The sequence below is a fragment of the Chrysochloris asiatica genome, unplaced genomic scaffold (genome assembly GCF_000296735.1).
Source record: "Chrysochloris asiatica unplaced genomic scaffold, ChrAsi1.0 scaffold00016, whole genome shotgun sequence".
In the NCBI taxonomy this organism is placed as follows: Eukaryota; Metazoa; Chordata; class Mammalia; order Afrosoricida; family Chrysochloridae; genus Chrysochloris; species Chrysochloris asiatica.
Window position 1 is genome coordinate 2,559,098 of NW_006408534.1, and position 23,194 is coordinate 2,582,291.

A 23,194-nucleotide genomic window follows, 5' to 3' on the forward strand; every position below is an offset into this window, starting at 1 on the left:
TTGATGGACTCAAGTGTGGCAGTGGTAGTGAGGTTGGCCCAGGATCGGACATTGTTTCGTTCTGCTGTGCATGGGGTCACTATGAGTCGGTTCCGACTCGATGGCACCTGACAACAACAACAATAATAAAACCCAGTCTTTCATTTGACTAAACCAGCAGTACGCAATTTCCCAAAGAGGGCCAATCTGAGTCCCTGCTTCATGAAACTGAAATTAGAGAGAAGGGAACAGAGAGTGGAAACAAAGACAGACAGAGACAGAGAGTAATAGGCTGAGAGTCCCGCTGTAAATGGTGAGCACAGAAAACTAGTCTGCAATGGAATGAGCACTCAGAGAAAAGCAGACTAGAGTGGGAGAGAGGATATGTAATATTTCATTTCCGAGTTCCAGAACTTTCTGAGTTGCATCTCCATTTTTGCATTCCTTGAGGTCCCCTGCCTTTCCTGTTGCTCCTCCATCATCACCTTGCCTGCTTTGGACCCTATCTTCTCTGCCGTTTCCCTCACCAAATATCCTCTCCACACTACCCCTTAATAATCTTTTCCTTCCTGCTTCACATGCTCCAGAACTTTTCTTTTAGCATCTCATAGTTAGTTGCCTGAATTATCCAACATGTACCATGAAAATACATTATTTCCCAAAGACTCAAATCTTATTTGGTCAGTTGTTGTTAAGTGCCTTCTAATTGGTTCCAATTCACAGCAACCCAGGTTTCCGAGGAGTGGCCAATGAGCTTAAACTGAGTAGCTTGCTGTTCAAAATATCCTTATAGTTCAGGACATTAACCCACAGCACCACACAAGGACTCCTCCAGAAGATGTAATGCTCCGTTAAAGAAGGTGTTTTATCAGGGATCACAGTTTCTACGGCTGGAGATGTTTCCATTTCTCCCACTTTAGTATTCTACTCTTCTGTCTACCTATAGTGAAACATGTGAGGACCAGAACTCAAGGGGATTGCCTTGCTTTTCCATGTTCCACAAGTTTTCCACCTTTGACAGGATGCAGTCTTATGTTTTTTAATGTTTTATCGTGAATTATGTGATAGTTTACATGGGAGAACATTAGTTTTACATTCTTCCTATCGTATATTGTTTCATTGCCATGGTTACAATCCCCTCCATGCATCATCAACCAAGCAAAGGGTATACACTACAAGCCTGTCCACCAGTCGTCAGCACACAGCCCCTCTCCCTCTCTGGGTCTAAAGTCCCCAGCTGCTCCATCTCTCCACATAATCATCTCTGTCTCCATCTCTAGTGTCACTGCTTCTCTGGGTAGGGTCCTGCTCTTTGCTCTTCTCCCTTGATGGTCCCAGGAACCTCCGCTCCTATACTGCAAAGTTAATCATTCCCCTCCTTTTGCTACAAAATATCTACCTTTACATTTCCAACCCTCACAGTAAGTCCTGATAACAAGTATTCACTATTGTATCACAAGAGACCTATCCACATTTCCTTTCATCAGCCCCGCCCAGACAGATTGTATACTACTCAATGGAGATTCTACCTTCCTCCATGCCCTCTGGATCTAGGCTCCCTCTTGAAAGCTTGTGAGTCAGTCACTTCTTGCCTTTGTAGACCCCCCATTTGGGGTAGCCAATGTCCAAGTTGCCCATCCCTGTCTACTCTGTGTATGGATGGGGATGGGAATGATCCTCGCTGTAAAGATTTGTTCTCTCTTTTGAGCTACTGCATCCATAAGTGTAGGTTAAGTTCATCAAATTGTATCAGATTATTCTTTTTTCCTCTTCTTTCTTCTTCTAGTTGAGCTCTGATTATCCAGTCATTGAAGCCAGGTCAAGTGCGTATTATCTGCAATGGGTGTTCTTATGCATATGTCCTCGCTTCTGGATGAAGCGAGGACAAATGTATAAGATGTGAAGCTGGATGCTTCACTCTCCACTCTAGTCCTCTGTGGCTAAGTCACTGACTCTGGGCCCAAGAGTCCCCAAGTCTTGCCACACTGCTGGCCAACCAGGTTTCCACCCAGGTTCACAGGAGTCTATTCAATATTGTAGGGCTTAGCTCGTAGCTTCATTACTGTTTTTCCCTCATTTCCCCTTATCAGTGATGAACGTGGTCACCAATTAGAGTGTGTATTCCCACTGAGTCTGAGTCTTGGAAGGGGGTTTGCCCTGACAGGACCTGACCACTTGCCCTGATGTCTGCTAGGCAAGCAACCTGCTTGTTCTTGTAGTAATCAGTCAGACTGCTTTTATTGTTTTGTATTTTTCCTGTCAGGTTTTTCTTTCAAGAAGTGTCTTCTGGTTTTCTAGTGGCTCCAGGCTGGTCTGCTTGTCCTTTCAAGTGGAAATTTCCCACCTCAGAAGATTCTGGATGCGGTTCAGGATTCCACCTATGGTCTTATGTAATGCAGAGACTCCGCAGGAAGCCTCCTTCACTGGGCATGTTGTAGCCCCATTTTAGGTGTTCCAATAAGTTATAGGCAGAAGACGGACTTACAAGCATTCTATGGTGATATTTCTGACTATTCCTTTCTCTTCCCCTCAAGTGTCTATTTTATAATGGTATGCCAGGGAAACCAAGATTCAAAAGACACCCATTTTAACATTTCCTCCCCTTTTCCCCATTCCAACCGTGTCTCAATCCCTGTATCCCAGAGCCCTGTTGTTCCAAGGTTGTGCATACATCATTATTTACCTCTGTCCCACTCAGCGCATGCAAACCTGCCTAATTGTTTTCCTGTCTGTTTTGTTCTTCCATTCCCTTCCCCCTTCTTATGTATTGCCCCACCTCTCTAGCACCTAAACTATCCTGTGTCTATTCCCTACCCTGTGCTGCACCTTCAGCTCCCTCCCCTCATCCCTCTTCCCACATCCCAGTAACCAGCAAAGAATCCCCTCCCCCTGTAGTATAGGTTCTTTTGCTTAGTCTTTTACAGTAGTGGTCCTATGCAGTACTTCTCCTTTTGTGACTGACTAATTTCACTCAGGAGTCCTGGTGTGGTGCTGTGGGCTAATGCACCAGACTGCAAAGTCATTTGAACTGCAAGGTCAGTAGTTCAAGCTTACCAGCTGCTCCTTGGAAACCCTACACAGGGTCGCTGTGGGTCGGAATCGACTCAAAGGCAGTTAACAACAACAACAATTTCACTCAACATAATGTCTCCAAGGTTCATCCATGTTATGCGGTGGCTTGCAGCTTCCTGTTATTCTTCAAGGTAGCATCATATTCCATTGTGTATATGTACCACTGTTTGTTTATCCATTTTTCAGTTGATGGACACTTACACTGTCTCCATCGTTTTGCTATTGCAGTCTTATGATTTTTTTTTTTTATCACTCTTTGCTATTAGAAAATATTTGAGCTCTCCTTCTTGGACATATTTCTGCCTTATACAGATTCTGGCGTTCACAGGTTTTATTGTAGAAAGCTCTAACAAAGTCTTATTCTGCACTGTAATTTTTTGACTTTAACAATATTGTGCTGCTATGTCACTAGCCACGAATATATATGGTAAGAGAAACTATCTAACTCATAGAGTCTTCCTGCTGAGAGTCATCAATTTGTCATGTATTTTATTGGGACCTATGTGGGCTTTTAGTATGTGATTCTAAGCCCCCAATAACCCTATGTGTTGCAGTGGAAGTGACAAAGGAGTTAAATGCCTGGAAGGGGAAGAGTTGAAAGTACCTGAAAGTATTTGAATAAGTGAGGAAAGCCTGAAAGGGAAGGAAAGGGGGCCATTATTATAGATGTTCCTCTTGTAGAAGCCAAGGCCAGGTAGAGCGCCAACATCTACTAAATTGCTCCAACATGCAAGAGGGCTGTTGGCATGGCTACCATCTTGTTCCTGGGGAGTTTCAGAATATTCTGAAGAGAAATTTTTTACTCCCTCTCACTTACCTCAACCAATTTCCTTATGTGCTTGTTGATGACCGTGGGGTCTGGCTTCAGCATCACTCCTGATGCCCATTCCAAGGGCACCACAGGCTTGTTGGGTGTTGTAGGGGAGGTAGGCTGCTGAGAGAAAGCACACACCATTTCTCTGTGTTACAAATATAATATATAACAAAACACTTGTCAATTCAATGACTTTTACATGTACAATGTAGTGACAATTGGTTACCTTCATCATGCTTTGCTACTATCTCCATTAGCGTAGTGGTTACGAATCGGGCTGCAAACCACAAGTTCAGCAGTTCAAAACTACCACCTGTTCTGTGGGAGAAAGATGAGGCTTTCTGCTCCCATAAAGATTTACAGCCTTGGAAACCCTGTATAGGGTCGTTATAAGTCGAATCGACTCCATAGTACATAACCAACCAACCACTATCCATATCTAAATTATCCCACCACTTTTAACTGAAACTCAGTGAACACGCACATTTTAGAATATTAACTGGGGCCTTGAACAATTAGGACCAGGGACAGTGAAAAAAAACATAACTTTTGAATATTAACATGAACAATGAACATTAACACTTATGTAGCACTGATATGTTTCTGAAACACAGGCAGCTTTTGTACATAGAATCTAATCCATCATTAAATGCGTGTTTGAATAGTGCATTTTGCTTGACAGCAGCCTCACTCCCAAATTGGCAAAGCATTTATCCTAAAAATACAATAATTTAAGTAGGAAAATATTTCAATCCAGCTTTCTCAAATATCACTATCACATCTTGTAATACACATATAACAGTACATTAGGTAGTTTTGCATAATGCAAACATATAAAACACCAGTTATGTAATTGGTTAACATTTGATATTGGAGATGAATTAATTGGTGGGTATGTACAGTAGATGCAATTAGTGGATTGTCAAGTTTATGTCTTTATACCTTCACTCTCTCAATATGCTTAATCCCTTCTGATTTTTCTGGTAATCGTTAGTCTACTGGAGGCCTAGCGTGGCACTATAGAATAAGCATTGGACTACTAACTGTAGGATTAGTGGCTTAAAACCACCAGTTGCTCCTTAGAAACCCTAAACAGGGTTGTTATGAGTCGGAACCAACATGATAGCACTTAACAACAACAACAAGTCCTCTGGAGGAATACTGGAATGGCACTGTAGGATAAGCACTGGACTGATAACCACAAGGTTGGAAGTTCAAACCCATCAGCTGCTACACAGAAACCATATGCAGGGTCACTATGAGTTAGAACAGACTCAATGGCACTTAGTAACCACAGTCCTCTGGAAGACTTGTTTCCCCCATAGCTTTTTCCCCACATTATTGCAAGATGCTTGTAATTAATAACGTGGGGAATATAAAGGCAATAATGCACAATGGAGACTTATGATCATTTTCTAGTCTCTTGCTGGGGCCCTCATCAGGGTAAGCATTGTTGGTTGCTAATACATGCTTGCAAACTTCTATTCGAAGGCTTTTTAAATTTGATAGTAAGTTGAAAACAATCATTTTTGCAAGAGTTTGTAGCAAATATTCATAGAGTGAGAAGTATGGTAGTTAGGAGTATCTGTAGTCATTTAACTCTTGAACAATATCATGAGCACAGTATTAATAGTATCCTGAAAACTAAAAGTAGGACCAAAAATTACCTGCAGTGTGGATTTATGTTCACACCGCACACACATACTTCATAAAAACACATTCACTCTCACACATACACACACTACATATACAACACCTCTTCACATACTCACACACATACACGCATACACACACATGTACATATCAGAGAGCTTTCTAGTGGGTTTCCCAAAGTGTACACCAGTATGCCATGGGGCATTGCAGCAAACTCACAGGGATCGCACAAGATATTTCAAGCTTCCAAGAAAAACGTAATACTCAATATCTGTCAGGCAGATACTGCTTGAACTGCTAGCTTAACACAGTCACAGTTTGTCCATTAGACTGGGTTGTGACACCATATCTTTGTGAAACAAAAATTAGTGTGGTTCAACCTGATTTTAATATTTAGAAATTGTACAGAGTCCAATGGGCACAGACATCTTCCAGCAGGTGATTATGCTGAAGAATCCTATGAAAATACTTTTTTCTTTCAATATGTGTGTAATAGTTTCCTAGTGAGTGTTAAGCTGTTAGAACATAAATATTTACTATGCTGTTGTTGTTGTTTTGTTGTTAAATACTGTTGAGTTGATTCCAACTTATAGTGACTCGGTATAGGGTTTCCAAGGAATGGCTAATGAGCTCAAACTGAATTGTATGTGTAAAAGTTGCAGTCTTGTGCATTACCCCACAGCACCACACCAGGTCTCCTTTATTATGTTACTTGGACCTAATTATTCTTTTACTGGAACTGTTAGGTATGAAGGTTCCAAAAAGTTTATGGAAAAATTCCATTATCTTTTAATTCCATTTTCCACAAACTTTTTGGTAGCGTAGTGGTTACGAATCGGGCTGCGAACCTTAAGGTCAGCGGTTCGAAACTACCAGCCGCTCCGCGGGAGAAAGATGAGGCTTTCTACTCCCGTAAAGATTTACATTCTCGGAAACCCTGTACAGGGTCACTATGGGTCAGACCCGACTCGATGGCACTTAACAACAACAACAACAACCTCATATTTATTTAGATATAATCATGCCATGAAAAAAAAACAAAAAAACCAGTATGACATTCTAGGTGCCACGTGAACATAGAGTTTGATATAGTACTGGGCAAGAAAGGCTTTGGGAAATGTGTTTTCTAAGATTCACAGACTTTTAGTACTTGGGCATGCTGTGAAAACTGTTGTTGTCAAGTGCCATTGAGTCCATTTGGACTCACAGCTACCCTGTATAGGGTTTCCGAGGCTTTAAATCTTTGAGGAAGCAGAGAGCCTGTATTTGATGGGAACTTCTTCTAAAGTTGATGAAACATTTACCCTGTTTAGGATAAAATTAGTCTTGAAAGGCACAAAGAAGTCTTCTAAAATGTTCACTGCCATCCTGTTGTGGATATGCCCAATGGTGGGAAAATGACACAGGATCATGTGACAGGTACACTGGATGAAGACAGATAGGCCTGAGATCAGATCCCTGTTCTCCTACTCACTGCCTGTGTGATCCACACTCAGTTTTCTCAACAGTCAATGAGATAACATGAATATTATGTCCTCCTAGGTGTCCAACTACAGGTAGGAATAAAGGTGTCTGATTTAGGTAAATGAAGATGGCAGGGACGTGCAAAAGCCGTGAGTGCACATACTGTGTACTGTCACATTTTCTTTCAGGCTTATTACACCACAGCTATGGAATGAGGGAGGAGTACAGATGTTACTTTTTTTTTTTTTGAAAACCTTGCTTCTCCTTAGGCTCTCTTAGTCATGCTAACTTTGAAAAGTCTGTGTCCCCATTCCTCCCTTTGTCAACCTGTCAGATCTTCTTACAAGGCTTCATTCTGGAGAGTTCCCAGGAGATGGTCCTCTAGGGACCACCACATTCATTATTCTGGGAACAAATGTTACCAACTTAACTGACTCAGATTCAAGGGCAAGAGAATGGCCCTCAAAGTCATTCTGTCTCTTTCTTTCTTTCTTTTTTCTTAAAGCTTTTATTATGATTTAAGTGACCATTTACGTTGTAGAAAGTCAGTTTGCATTCAACCAATTGTATTTTGTTTCATTGCAATGATTACAATCTTCTCCATGCATCATTGGGTAACAGTATTTGCCTATATTTCCTTTTTTTTTTTTTTTTAATGTACACAAAAACATCCAGGAATATGCATACAATCGTTTAAACAACCAAAGGGCACATTTTGTAAACCAGCCTCATGCCCGCCAGCACATAGCCCTTCTCTTTCCAAGAGTCTAGAGTCCTCAGGTGCTCTATCTCTCCATACCAACACCTCTGCCTCTGTCTCTGACATCTCTGCTTCTCTGGTTAGGGTTTCGCATTCCACTTTTGTTCTTCCCTCTTGATGGTCCTAGGGTTCTCTGTTCCTGAAATGTAAGATTAACTATTCCCCCCCCCTTTTTGTTATCAACTTCTACTTTTACAGTTTTGACAATCACAATTAGTCATGACAACAATTACTCACTATTGAGTCAAAAAAATCCTATCCCCATCTTTCACCATACCCATCTAGACAAGATGAAAACTAAGTGGGAATTCTATCTTCCCCTCTTTGCTCTGAAATTAAAGTTCATCTTGAAAACTTGTATGCCAGCCACTTCATGCCTTTATACCTCCCCTATCATTCTGTTTCTTTCATTTCCATGGTTCAAATCACAGTCGACATTAATAGATTGACAAATTTGGGGTCTAGAGTACAGACAATGTGCTACATAGTTCAATTGATAAGGAGTTTGTGGATGATAGTTTTATAAGGCAACAGATCACATGATATGAGTATAAGGCAGCAAACAGACATTTTTTTCCTTCAACATGTCAGCTTTATCCTCCTTATAAGTTTCAAATTTTTCCAGATATTTTTATTATTATAAAATATATCTAAAATATAGTCCACTCACTACAACAAATAAGCATTGTACATTCAATGACATAATTTCCTCAACATCATTATTTACTAACAGGCCACCATCAATTCATAAGATTGAAATATGACACTGAAATTCTAAACTGAGTCATTCGATAGTAAAAATATGTCTGAATTATAATCCAGGGTACATAAAATAAAAATATTTAATTTTATTTTGAATAAAAAACTTTTTAAGGCTAGGAGGATCTAAGGAGTCCTGGTGTGGCACTGTAGGATAAGCACTGGGGTGCAAGGTCTATTTGAACCTTAAAGATGGTGGTTCAAACTCACCAGCCACACCTTGGAAATCCTATACAGGGTTGCTATAAGTTGGAACCAACTCGACTGCACTTAACAACAACAAATGATCTTTAATACAAAGATGATGTTGTTGTTGTTAAATGCCCTTGAGTTGTTTCCAACTCATAGCAACCTTTACAGGGTTTCCAAGGAGCAGTTTGTAGGTTGAACCACTGATCTTTTGATTAGCAGTCCAGTGCTTATATCCTACAGGACTCCTGATACTAAGTTAACAGTTCTTGTTTACATTTCTTTTTGATTCTATACATAGATGAGTTCTTTGAGAGACTGTAATATACAGAAGATCACTAAAACAGAGTAATTGGAAATAATATTCTTCCTCTTAATAGTCTCTGATATGAAGAAACAATTACAAACTGCCAGGGATATGCTGTTTCATCAGTAAAATGGAAATAATAAAGATTATTAAAAGTCTTTAATCTTTTTAATATAAAAGCTCATTGTTATGGCCAATTACTGTAAATGACAAGCAATGCTATCTGACACCAATCTTTAGAGAGAAAACAATACTCACAGACTTAGAGTTCCTAGGTTCCAGCACCAGAGACAGTTTGTAGATATCATCTTCTGTGTGATAGAGGTCCAGAGAAAGCTACAACAAAGGAAGGATAATTGGGTTGGATCATATTTATTTATTTACTCTGCTAAAGTTTTTTTCACGTTCAATGTTTAATTTCAATATTTAATTACGTTTAATGTTTAATTTCAATATCTAATGATGCTCCACCACTGGTTTGTTAGTTTGTCATACTGTGATAGCTTGTACGTTGCTGTGATGTTGTAAGTTATGCAATCTGTGTTTTAAATACCAGCAGATTCACCCATAGTGGACAGGATTCAGCTGAGCTTCCAGACTAAGACTGACTTGGATGAAGGAGAGGTGAATACTTCTTAAAGTTTAGCCACTGAAAACCTTATAAATAGCAGTAGAACATTGTCACATACAGTGCCAGGAGATGAGCCCCTCAAATTGGAAGGCACTCAAAACGCGATGGGGGAATGAGCTGCCTCCTCAGAGTGGCCTATAATGACTTGAATGGAGCAAAGCTTTTGGGACCTTCATTTGGTGATGGGACACAACACAAAATGAGAAGAAACAACTGCAAAATCCATTAAAACTTTGGATGTGGAAGGTAAAAAGTATAAATCTAAGAAAATTAAAACTTCTCAAAAATGAAATGGAATAAATAAATATATCCTAGGCATAATTGAGCTAAAATGGGCTGGTATTGGTTTATTTTGAATCTGACAATCATATGCCTTACTAAGCCAGGAAAAACAAAATAAAGAGGAATGGCATCACATTTATCATCCAAATGAATATTTCAAGATCTATCTTCAAGTGCAATGCTGTCTGTAATAGGATAATATCTATACTCCTAAGAGAAAGACCAGTTAATACCACTAATATTCAAATTTATGTAACAATCACCAAAGCCAGTGATGATGAAATTGAAGAACCCTACCAACTGATTCAGTCAGAAAGTGATCAAGCATAAAATCAAGACACATTGATAATTATTGGAGATTGGAATGTGAAGATCGGAAATAAATAGGAAGGATCAGAATTTAGGAAATATGGTCTTAGTGATAGAAATGATGCTGGAGATCACATGACAAAACTTTGCAAGAGCAATTGATAACTTATTCAATTTAAACAACACATGGACCTCACCAATTTGACAGGAATCAAATTGACTACATCTGTGGGAAGAGATGATGGAGAAATTCCATATCATGAGTCAAAACAAGGCCAGGGGAAGACTGTGGAACAGATCATCAGTTGCTCATATGCATGTTCAGATTGAAACAGAAGAAAATTAAAACAAGTCAATGAGAACCAAAATATGGCCTTGAGTATACCTCACCTGAATTTAGAGACCATCTCATGAACAGATTTGATGCATTAGGCACTAATGACTGAAGACCATAAAGACATCAAGAACATCATTCATGAAGAAAGTAAAAGGCCATTAAAAAGACAAAAAAGAAATGAGATATAAATGGATGTCAGAAGAGGCTCTGAAACTTGCTGTTGAGTGTAGAGAAGCTACAGTGAATGAAAGAAATGAGGAAGTAAAAGAACTGAACAGAAAAACTTAAAGGGTATCTTGAGAAGATAAAGTATTATAATGAGATATGCAAAGACCTGGAGTTAGAAAACCAAAAGGGAAGAACATGCTCAGTATTTCTCATCCTGAAGGAACTGAAGAAAAGGGTCAAGACTTGGCTAGTAATATTGCAAGATTTGTGGGTATAATATTGAAAAACATCAAAAAAAAGGAAGGAATAGACAAAGTCACTGTACCAAAAAGAAATGGTCAATTTTCAACCATTTCAGAGAGAGCGTATGATCAAGAACCAATGGAACTAAAAGAAGACCAAGCTGCACTGAAGACATTGTTTAAAAAAAAAAAAAAAAGACTCCAGAAATTGACTGAAATTTTTCAACAAACTGATGCAGCCGTGGAGGCATTCACTTGCCTGTCAAAAAAGTTGGATTAGAAGAGACCCATGTTTGTGCCCATTTCAAGAGAGATGACCCAACAGACTGTGGAAATCATTGAGCAATGCCATTAATATCACACGCAAGTATAATTTTGCTAAAGTTAATTTTTAAATGACTTAGACAGTACATTGACAGGGAACTGCCAGATGTTCAAGCTGGATTCACGAGGATGTGGATGGAGGGATATCATTGCCGAGGTCAGATGGATCTTGGCTGAAAGCAGAAAATACCTGTGCTTTATTGACTATGCAAAGGCTTTTGACTTTGTAGAGCAAGACAAGCTATGGACAATGTTGCAAAGAATTTAATTTCAGAAACTTAGAGGCAGTTGTTAAAAAAGAATAAGGGGATGCAGAATGGTTTAAAATCAGGAAAGTTGTGTGCCCAGATTGTATCTTTTTGCCATATTTATTCAGTGTGTTGTTGTTGTTGTTGTTGTTAAGTGCCGTCGAGTCGGTTCCGACCCATAGCGACCCTGTACAGGGTTTCCAAGGGTGTTCAGTGTGTATGCTGAGCAAATAATCTCAGAATCTGGATTATATGAGGTAGAACATGGTATCGGGATTGGCAGAAGACTCATTAACAATCTGTGATATACAGGTGATATGACCTTGCTTCCTGAAAGTGAAGAGAACTTAAAATACTTAAAAAGAGTCCTTGAGTGGCCTAACTAGTTACGCACTTGACTACAAGGCAAACATTTATCATTTGGAACCCTAAGAGCACAGTTCTACTTTGCACATATAGGGTTACCAAGAGTTAGAATTAACCTGATGGCAACTCACAACAACAGTATAAAGTAAGCAGTCCCGAGGTGGTACAAGCATTTAATATGCTTGGCTGTCAACTGAATGGTTGGTAGCTCTAGTAGAAAGGCCTGGTGATCTACTTCTGGAAAACCAATCACTGAAAGCGTAAAATAAGGAGCACCATTCTACTCTGACACACACGAATGGGACAACCTGATGACTGTAACTGGTTTTAATGCAAGGTAGTAAATGTTGAATAAGGAAGACCATAGGAAAATAGATGCATGTGAGTTTTGGTGTTGGAGGAGAATATTAAAAGTAACACGGACTGCCCAAAGAACAAACCAATCTATGTTGGAAGAAGTACAGACAGAGTGCGCCTTGGAAGCCAGGATGGCCAGACTTGGTCTCTTATACTTCAGATATTATCAGGAGCACCAGTCACTGGAGAAGGACATCATGATTGGTAAAGTGGAGGGCTGGAGTAAAAGAGGAAAACTCCCAATGAGCTTGATTGCCAAGTGGCAGCAGCAATAGGTTCAAGTACAGCAATGGGCTCAAACATGAGGTTGGCGCAGGACGGACAGTGTTTCGTTCTGTTGTATACAGGGTCCGTATTTGTTGGTGCTGACTTGATGGCACCTAACAACAACAACAACAACGACAACTAAATACTGTCTTAGAGACTTGATTAAAGATCAGTGGAAATAAAGGAGTCATTTGGCACAGAACTGGGCTGTGTTTTGTGCATAGAGTTGTTATGAATCATAACAGACTCAACAACACATCATAACATTTTAAGGCACTATGCACTCCTGGTGTGGCGCTGTAAGATCACCACTAGACTGTGAACCACAAGGCTGCCAGTTCAAATCCACCAGCTGTTCCTTGGAAACCCTAAACAGGATCATTGTGAATCAGAACTGACTCGATGGCACTTAACAACAACAACATTAGGCCTGGTGTTACAACATGGTATAAAATTATTTCCTGACCTCAATAGCCTAGCAATTTATTTAAATAAATAGGATCAGAACGCAAAAAAAAAGACTGAATTTAAGGCAGTGCATGCTAAGTGTGAAATGAGTGTCCACCAGGAACTGTGCAGGGAAGCAGAATAGTAGAACACAGGGCAGAGGTTTTGGAGTCAGGCACACCCAGGTTCAAATGATGAGTCCAGCTTCAAATGCCACTGACTAACATTGAGACTTTGGGCAAGTTATATTCTCTGAGGCTCAGTTTTTGCATCTGTAAAAGGAGAATGATCTTAGAAATATCTACTGAATTGAATGTTAGGACCCAATGAAATAATGCATATAAACTACTTCACACAACCCAGTCTCTGGTGGTGTTGGTGTTATTGGTATTACTATAGTTTCATTTGCAATTTATTATTATTAGTGGAGACCACTGTAGACTGAAATGATTGGGATAGATTAATGGAGGAACGTGTGAACGAGGTCCTAACTGGGAGGGCTCAGACAAAGAGAGAAAAGAGGTCAGTGTAAGCAAGGACAACAAATTAGACCAAGCTTGGAAGGCATGGATGAAACTATAAAGCTTTAAACATGAATATTCCATTCACCTAAGTCAGAAGTCATATCTGCACAAGTCCTAGGGCAAGTCCCACCTGTGTCCCTTCAATGCTAAGCCACCTGAGGAATCACACCTCTCCATCAAGAGTGAAAATGACCAAGTGTTGTGACCTTTCTTTGATAACTCTGGCATACACAAATAAATTCCTAGAACATGTTTGGTTTAAAAATAAGGACTTAATGTGTATGGATGTGAAGTGAGGGGAAAGCAATGGAAGAGGGAAGTAACAGAAATCACATAGGAAAAGGATGCATCTAGAGGACTTATTTTTTCTTTGATCCGTTAAGAAAAAAGTTTGGAACCATTCATTCAACAAATGTTTACTGAGCATCCAGTATGCGCCATTAACCACTGTGTTAGCTATTTAATACAACATTTAAATTAAGAATTTCACATATCAAGTCATCTATTGCTTTACTTAGACGTTGTCACCAAAACTTCTTTTCTAAACATTTTTCTATATAATGACCCTGGGTTTTATTTCAGATCTTGCTCATAGAAAACAGATACTGAGATATAGAGAAGCCTCCCTTGAACAGCAATGACTCCTACGTCCAGGGACTCCATATTTTTATGGCAGAGGAACACAAACAAAAACATCTTCAGGACTCAGGTCATTATATGGAAGAATGGAGTGGATGCGTGAAAGGGAGATTTTGATAGAGATGGTGCTACAAGAAACATTCATCTTCCTCTTAGCTTTGCAATAAGAAAAAAACTGTGTTGACAAGCTGATCCAAGACTATGGCCCTCAACCACCCTTCAGGTGGTCCAGTTTTTAGCCAAGCAGTAGATAGGCATGTAGGGGGTGCAACTAGTAAAATCTGCTCACCACAAAAGCTCAATCTTCAAAATCAAAAAGGTAACATTCACCTAAGGACAAAGTTGAGAAGGGATGGGAAGGTGGGTGGAATGAAAGTAGGAATCACAGGGAGAAAGTGGGATAACGATTGTTACATGGAGGGGATTGCAACTATGGAGATGAAAGCAAAGTGTATGATTTGTTGAATGTAAAACTGATGATCTTTTCTATAAACCTTCACTCAAGTCACAATAAAATGGTAAAAAGAAAAAAAAAAGGGAAAGAAAAGTCTGAAATCTGGAGTTTAAAATGAAATAGTATGATTTTTAAATACTGGCAACTAATCAGAAACTCAATTTTATGATTCCATGTGAGTGAAACACATCTATCTGAGGCAATGGCTACCATTTTTCAAATTTCACAGTAGAAGTCTGTTGAACTGTATGCTTTGTGAAAGTGGGCAGCACTCTGTCTTTTCTACTTTGATATCCCCAGGTCCAGTCTGCTGCCAAGCATTTTGAATGTTACATAAATAAAGAATGAAAAAAAAAAAAAAAAGGATTTCTTCCTTCTGGATTCCTTCTTATCAGAAGTTAATTCACACTTTAAGGAATATGGTCTTCCCTTCTGAGTCAGCATCCAAGTTCCAAAAGGGCAGAGATTACTCACACTAGCATCTACTGGAGGCCAGATGACAGCAGTGCCTGAACATCTGACCAGAAATCCAAATAAGTTGTGCATTCAATTGGGGAAATGCTCTTTCAAAAGATACAGAATGTCTTTGACTATTTTCAAATGTCAAGTGGACAGATAGCTTACTCTATTTGGAAATGTATTTACTGGACTGCTTCACATGTTTGTTTAATACTTAGTAGTTCTATGAACATGGACAAGTCACTGGTCTACTCAAGTCTTAGTCTCCTCTCTAGATTTTGTGATAAATGAGCTAACGTGTTTTTGCTTAAAGCATCTCAGAAATGAGAACTGCAGAGCTTGATTACAGTCAGTGCAACAGCCAAATGTCACTATACTTCTCTGTGAATATGAAGCTACCCTCAGGGTTACTCCTGTCATCTCTGCTTTCCTAACCATGATCTCACTTCCTGTCTCAGCTCTTCTCTGGACACTAACTAGAGTTGGACCCAAAGAATGATCTGTTCTACTTCAAAAACATTTTTTTTAAACTTTAGATAACTTCTCAGTGGAATTTCATGAATATTTACTTTTGCCTAACATATTTTGATTCCAGTTGCTTCTGACAAATGTTCTGATTCACTATTTCAAGTTGTTGCATTTATCAACCCATCCTATCAGCAAATATGGCTGTTTATTTCATCTGCACAGTGGGACCTATGGTACCTTGACTAGAGAATTGTAAGATAAAACACACTTCTTCATCAAATTATCTCCACTCACCATTTTTTGCAATGCTTCTTCTTCTTTTTTTTTTTTTTTTTGTTAATGAGACTGTGAAAATACTGGGGCTTTCCAGTTATTTGCATATAGTCAGAATGGTAAAGTAACTGATGGTCTAAAAATACTATGAAAAGAATTAACAGCCTGTTTTGTATATATGAAACAGAAACACCAGCTTTCGGATCTCCTAGTTACGTGAATGGGAGGCACAGGTGAAAATGTCTTGTCCAGATAGAGAGAACCCTCCCTTGGACAGCAATGACTCCTACTCCATATTTTTATGGGAGAGGAACACAAACAAAAACATCTTTAGGAGTCAGGTCATTATATGGAAGAGCGGAGTGGATGCGTGAAAGGGAGATTTTGATAGAGATGGTGCTACAAGAAACATTCATCTTCCTCTTAGCTTTGCAATAAGAAAAAAATTGTGTTGACAATCCGATCCAAGACTATGGCCCTCAACCACCCTACAGGTGGTCCAGTTTTTAGCCAAGCAGTAGATAGGCATGTAGGGGGTGCAACAAACTAGCAAAATATGCTCCCCATGAAAGGTCAATCTTCAAAATCAAAAAGGTAACATTCACCTAAGGACAAAGTTGAAAAGGGATGAGAAGGTGAGTGGAATGAAAGTAGGAATCACAGGGAGAAAGTGGGATAACGATTGTTACATGGTGGGGATTGCAATTATGGAGATGAAAGCAATTACAATGAAAAGGGGAACAATTCAGATTCCAATGGTTTGGTTCCCTCTTTCATTTGTCAGGCTATTCAGGTGGCTAGGGACACAATGATACAAACGGTGGACATAGGCCCTGTCCTTACAGATTTTGAAACTGGAGAGAAGGAGTGGTGAGGACTCAGATGCTAATTTTTTATGCAAGTGATTGTTGAACTATAGAGGGCTACAAAAGAAAGGCATGGTGTGAAACACAAGGAGAACACAAATACCAGTCCCAAATAATCTAGTGAATAGCACCTCTTAAAATAACACTTCTCTGACATCTTTTCAGGGGGATCAGTAAGGATTAGCAGGTAAAGAGAGGGAAATGGTCTTCTGGGTAAGAAGAATCCCAAATGGAAAGGAGCTTCTGATCAATACAGCCATTCTCGGGATTACCAACGAGATCCATTCCTAAGTATGTCTTAAAGTTGTATGTAAATCAGTCAAAACAGGTATATAAAGTTCTTACATAGCCTTACTTTAGCTTTACCAAAAAGCCTCGAAGACTTTTCAATGACTGAAAAGTACATGCAGCAATTGAGGGTGATGGTAATAATGAAATTGTTGCTCTGGTAGCATCGTGGTGATGAGTCAGGCTGCTAACCTCAAGGTCAGCAGTCCAAAACTACCAGCCTTTCCACAGGAGAAAAGGAGGCTTTCTGCTCTCATAAAGATTTGCAGCCTCAGAAATCCTGTACATGGTTGCTATGAGTTGGACCTGACTCTAGGTCACATAACCAACCAACCAACCAACCAACCAAAGAGGTTGGTAAAGGGCAGGTAGGTGTTGTCCATAAATTGGATATCCGTTACCCAGGGACTGACTTTATACTCAATATTTCATCCTATCCCCATCCAGCCTTTCCTTATAGTGATTGTTGTTAAGTGCCATTGAGTCAGTTCCAACTCACAACAACCCTGTATAGGGTTTCCAAGGAATGTCTGGTGAGTTTGAACCACTGACCTTGTGGTTCAAACCAACCTTGTGGTTTTGTGCTTATCTTACCGTGCCACACCAGGACTCCTTTCTTATGGTAGAGAATAATTAAAGTGTGTCCTTTAAATACATAGTTGTGGGAAAGAATTATATGTTGTTTTTTTTTTTACCACAGTTTACTTATTTATGTTTATTGTTGTTGTTAAATGCTATTGAGTTAGTGTAGACTCACAGCAACTCTATATAGGATTTCCGAGGAGTGGCTGGTGGGTTTAAGGTATAGCAAAAACACTCAAATGATTATTTGTTAAACATTTGTTGTTGTTGTTGTTGTTGTTATGTGCCATGGAGTCGGTTCCGACTCATAGCAACCCTGTACAGGGTTTCTGAGGCTGTAAATCTTTACGGGAGCAGAACGCTTCATCTTTCTCCCATGGAACAGCTGTTAGTTTCAAACTGCTGTCCTTGAGGTTCACAGCCCAATTCGTCACCACTACACTACCAGAGCACATTAAGCCTTTGGAAATCCTGAGAGAAAGAAGAAATGTATACCATAAATATTAAGCATGGTGGCTCTGAACCCTATGTGATCTAAACAATTAACTAGTAACAACATCGAATGACAATTCTGATTCATGGAAACCCCAGGTGTGCTGGGTACAACTGCATTCCATAGGGTTTCCATGGTTGTTACCTTTCAGAAGTCCAAATTTTCTTCTGGGTGGGTTTGAACCGCCAACTTTTCAATTAGAAGAGAATTTAACAGTTTGTGTCACCTTTTGAGTTTTTGTTTTTTCATGTGCAAAAGGGAATGATAACTCCTATTCTGAGATATTAAAAAGGAATAGTAACACCCGATAGTGAGGTTGCACAGTCGTGGGCAGTGTTTCATTCTGTTGTGCATCAGGTCACTATGAGTTGATACAGACTCAAAAGCACTGAACAACACCTATTCTAAAGACTTGTGAGTATTAAATGAGATGATTATGTAAAACCTTAGGTTGGCTCCATATCATAAGTTGCAGTCACATGAACTCACATTCTATTGGCAAAATGTGAATAGTTGCCCCTGGAGGTGTACAAAGAAGCAACTATTCCCCTTGTGTTGTTTCCTACCCAGTAAGGATATAGGAACAGAAAGTAAATATTAGATGTTGGTTCTATCTTTATTGATTTATTTACCAGTTTGTATTTTCTTATCAAAACAACAAATACTTCGGAGCATAGAGCATGTATTTTGGCATACAAGTTTCCAAGGAAACATTCTACAATAAGAAGTGCAGTGAAGTATGGCAAAAAAAAAACAATAATAATAATTAAGGAAAAGGAAAGAACATACTTTGCCAAAACTGTGTTACTGAAATCTTGTAAGCCCCATTTTATAGGTAATATTGGTGAGACTCGCTAGAAGTAAGCGATTTAGCCTAAAATTGCACAAACTTTAAGGACAAAGCTAAGACTTAATAGAGAAAAATATAAAACTGTGAGAAAAATACAAATAACAAATAAAAGAATCCACGATCAAATAGAAAACTAATAAGAATTTCCTCAAACTAGGAGCACAATACTATAATATATCAGTAACAAAAACATCAACATTAATGCCACAAATGCACCAACAAAATGAATAGAATTCACTTCCAGAACTAAAGTAAATATAAACCTACAGAGTCACATCCTGCAGAAATTTGTGCAGCAGCAGAGAAAATAAGACTTTCCCTACTGGCTCATCTCTGAGCTGGAAGATGAGAGCTATTCTGGGAGACCCACCAAGCAACTTCAATCCCCATACACTCTACCAACTTCTTGATTGCTTAAGAATCACTGGGAATATTCTGTGAACCAAAGTCACAGAGGTCATTGACTATGAGAAAAATAGTTCTCCACTGAGGAAAAGGAGGATTCTGGGAACTCCCACTCATTCTAAGGAGGAAGCTAGAAATCAAACAGAATAAGGAATTATTACCAAGAGAAAGAAAGACTATAAAGTTGATCTTTGGGAAGATTTTAAAAAACTATGGAAATTTCAGCAAATAAATAATAATACCATGTTTTCTTTTGCTGGATCTTTGCAAGGAAATCTTTAAAAATAAACAGACTTTACCTAATACTTAGGTAACATTGACTGATCACAAGATTACTGATAAAGATGAAGACAACTTGGACTTAATTATACCCTTTGTCTAGTGTCAATCTATATGTGATGGTAGCAACTAGGGAGAATGTCAAAAATCCGGGTCTGGTGTTCAAAGTATCCTTAAAGTTGACAGAATTCAGTTAGTATAAAAATTGCATATGTCTTAATATGACATCATAAAATTACAATGTTAACTTAGTCTTTCATTTGTTCATTCATCCAACTATCTGTTGAATGCTTACCATGCATGGGCATGAGCTGAGTGATGACTATACAAAAATGAATAGGACACAGAGTCTCTTGTCTCTCTCCAGTAATTCCCATATGGCAGGGAAGACAGGTAAAATCAGAAATTGCAGCCCAGAGTACAATCATATGATCACGGAGGGAATGAGTGACCAGATCTGAATGCTTAAAACTTTACTCCATGGAAGTAGGGTGTGAGGGGATGAGAGATTGAAGGAAAGGAAAATCACAGTAGCTACATAGAAATTTAGACAATAAATAGAAAAACTAAGGTAAGCCCCTAACAATAGGAATGGACAGTTAGAGGTGGAAGCTACAGAATCCATATATTTGGGGCGAGATGGTGAGAATGTTGGAACTGGTTCCACAGTCTCTACTTGACTGGTTGTTTGGTGTTATTGGGATCATTTGTCTGGTGTTATGATTGCAATTGAGTTGGTTATCAAAGTAGAATTGTGGTCCATAGAGATTTCAATGACTGATGTTTTGGAAGTAGATTTCCAAGACTTTCTTCCAAGATGCTCTGGAAGTTACTGCCATTGTTTTTGTTACTGTAAGTGGTATTTACATAATGTTGAATGAAGTTAAAAACCCTTTGCTATTGAAACACACCCACTCTTCACATACCAATATAGTTAGGTTCTAAAGACCAAGTCATTATGCAAAAATTAGCATTATGGGAAAATGGCAGATTTCTTTGATTCTGTTTTCACACCATCCATTTGTCCAATCTTTTAAATTTTAGAAAATATGATCACAGCAATAATAAACATCAAGATCTACTGATGCGTTTGCTCATAACTGTGATGAGCTGAGTGACTGATTATTCCTTGGTGGAGAAGGAGACTTGGAGAAGACAAAGCTGAATAAATGCAAACTATAAGACTAGAGTTTAAACATTCCACTTTCTTTCTGTGTTGGGTCAGAACTTGTGAAGGCACCTCCTCCAGGACTCCACTCTCCCGCACTGCAAGCCCTGGCCTAGAATCTGGTTCTAATAAGGTGGAGGCTTCAAGCTCATTTTGGGATGTCACTAAATTCTCAGGCATTTCTTCCAAACACTCCATCTGATACTTTTCTTTCCTCTCTTCACACCCCACTTCAATTTTGAGAGGCAGGACCTTAAGCCATGTAGGAACAGGTACCTCCTGACTCAGAACAGCTATCTCCTGATTCAGAAATGCCTGCATATCTGCCCAGAGGCTGGCTCATCACAGCAGATGAACTCTATGCCCTTGCCATCAGGAGGGAGGAGAGGGGAGGGACAGAGAGGTCCAGCTTCCCAGGGGCTTCCCTGGAAATCCTCCTTAAGGAAGGGGACATGCTACTGCACTTGGCGTCTTGCCCACAGTATCCTTAATGTGCAAAATAGTTGGATAGCAGATTTTTTTACTATTGCCATAAATGCAAAATGTCAGATAGCAAGATAGTTGACAAGTGAACAGTAATAATTTTCATCTCTTAGTTGTATTTGTTTTATTATTTTTGGAGTGAAAGGCATTTTGTTATTCATTATTGCATTTTTGCAATTTATTCATATTGAGTTGTGGAGTAATGTTGTTATTTTTGTGTGATTCGTTGGTTTTAGATTTCTGCATGGATCTTAAATACGGGATTAAAAGATACATAGATAATAATAAGGCCAGCAAAAGGATGCTTTTGTCAATTTTAGGCATGGCATTTAAATGCCATCCCTTATCCTACTGGAGTCCTGGTGTGGCACTGTAGGCACTGGACTGCTAACAACAAGGTCAGCACTTCAAATCCACCATGCCTTCCTTGGAAACCCTACTCAACATCTTTCTTACATGGTGTCAGGGAATCATCTCCTAAGCTTAAATTGTTGTTGTTATTAAGTGCCATCAATCTATTCCAACTCATAGCAACCCTGTATAGGGTTTCCAATGAGCGGCTGGTGAGTTTGAATCGCCAACCTTGTGGTTCAAACTGACCTTGTGGTCTAGTGCTTTATCCCAAAGCTTCACAGTTAAAAAGGCAAAATATATCTATGACTTGGGTGAGGAAAAGTCAAACTTCTATTCAATCTTTTCAATTGTCTGTAGTAAAAATCAATAACAACCAACACTGAGAGGCAAGATCTAAAATTATATACTTAATAATGACTTTTTTCTTAAAGGATCCAAAGTACTGGGCCTGCCATGTCCTATAATTAACTCCTTCTGTATGCACCCATGAAGTGGATGGTTGTGGTTGTTCTTGTGTGAAGTTGAGTTGATTTCAGTGCATAGCAACCCTGTAGGACAGAGAATAACTGCCCCCAGGGTGCCTAGGCTGTAATCTCCATGGGAGCAAATCATCAGGTCTGTTCTGCAGAGCCACTGTTGAGTTCATACCAACGACCATTCATTCAGCAGCACAGCTTAACTTTTGCACCAACAGGGCTTCTTAAGTGGGATGGAGGGACAGAGAGAGATCATCTCATTTTTACAGATGGAGAAATGCAGCAAATTAGTGAGCCTGAGAAAATCTCTCAGGCTGAGATTCATAAGGCTGCCACTTGCAGGCTCTTTGTCCTACATAAATCTCAGTTTCTTGTTTTGTGAAGCAGGAAGCAGTGTGGATGATATTGTACCCGCTGTCCTGCTCAGGCTCCATCACAGGATGTTTGTGAGACTCCATCAGGAAATGTATGTAAGAGTGCTGTGAAACTGTAATAAGTGATTAATCATTCTCATGCAGCCTGTTGCAGAGGGGAGGCATTAAATAATTGTTGATTAACTGAAGGGTTCTCATTTTGTATTTTCCAGGACTCTCAATCACTTACAGAGCTATCTCTCCAGGGCTATATTTGCAAACACACAATTATTTCAGGCAGGAGTCTGTTATGGGTTGAACTAAACTTTCCGTTACTAACAAGAAGGTGAGAAATTCAAACCCACCAGCCACTCCTTGGAAACCCTACATTATGAGTTGGAACTGACTCAATGGCATGTAACAACAATATCTTTCCTACTTGGTGTAAGGGTTAGCTCCTAGGCTGAAATTGTTGTTGTTGTTGTGAAGTGCTGTCTAGTTGGTTCTGACTCATAACCACCCAGTATAGGGTTTCCAAAAATATTTGCTGGAATCCTAGCCCCTATATACGTGGATATAATCCCATTTGAAAATAAGCTTTTCTTGTTATGGTAATGAGATCATATTAGTGTAGAGTGTATCTTAAATTAAACCTACTCATTTTTGAGATATAAAATGAGCAGACTAGGCATAGAGGCAAGCAAGCACAGGTGAAGGAAAGACAGGTGGCATAAGAACATCACCAAGGAACTGAGACTAGAAATGCCAAAATAAGGATTTCCCCCAAGAGCATACAGAGAGAGCC

At 39.2% G+C, this 23,194-nt stretch overlaps 1 protein-coding gene across 1 annotated transcript in view; it reads right to left on the minus strand.

Moving 5' to 3' along the window:
* Positions 1 to 23,194, minus strand: part of RASGRP3 (RAS guanyl releasing protein 3 (calcium and DAG-regulated)) — a 63,878-nt gene that overhangs the window by 23,505 nt on the left and 17,179 nt on the right. Inside the window, exons 9-10 of the mRNA XM_006835149.1 lie at positions 9,256 to 9,333; positions 3,869 to 3,982 (exon numbers count right to left, since the gene is read on the minus strand). Of these exons, the coding sequence (XP_006835212.1) occupies positions 3,869 to 3,982; positions 9,256 to 9,333 (192 nt within the window). The remainder of the gene's footprint in view (positions 1 to 3,868; positions 3,983 to 9,255; positions 9,334 to 23,194) is intronic.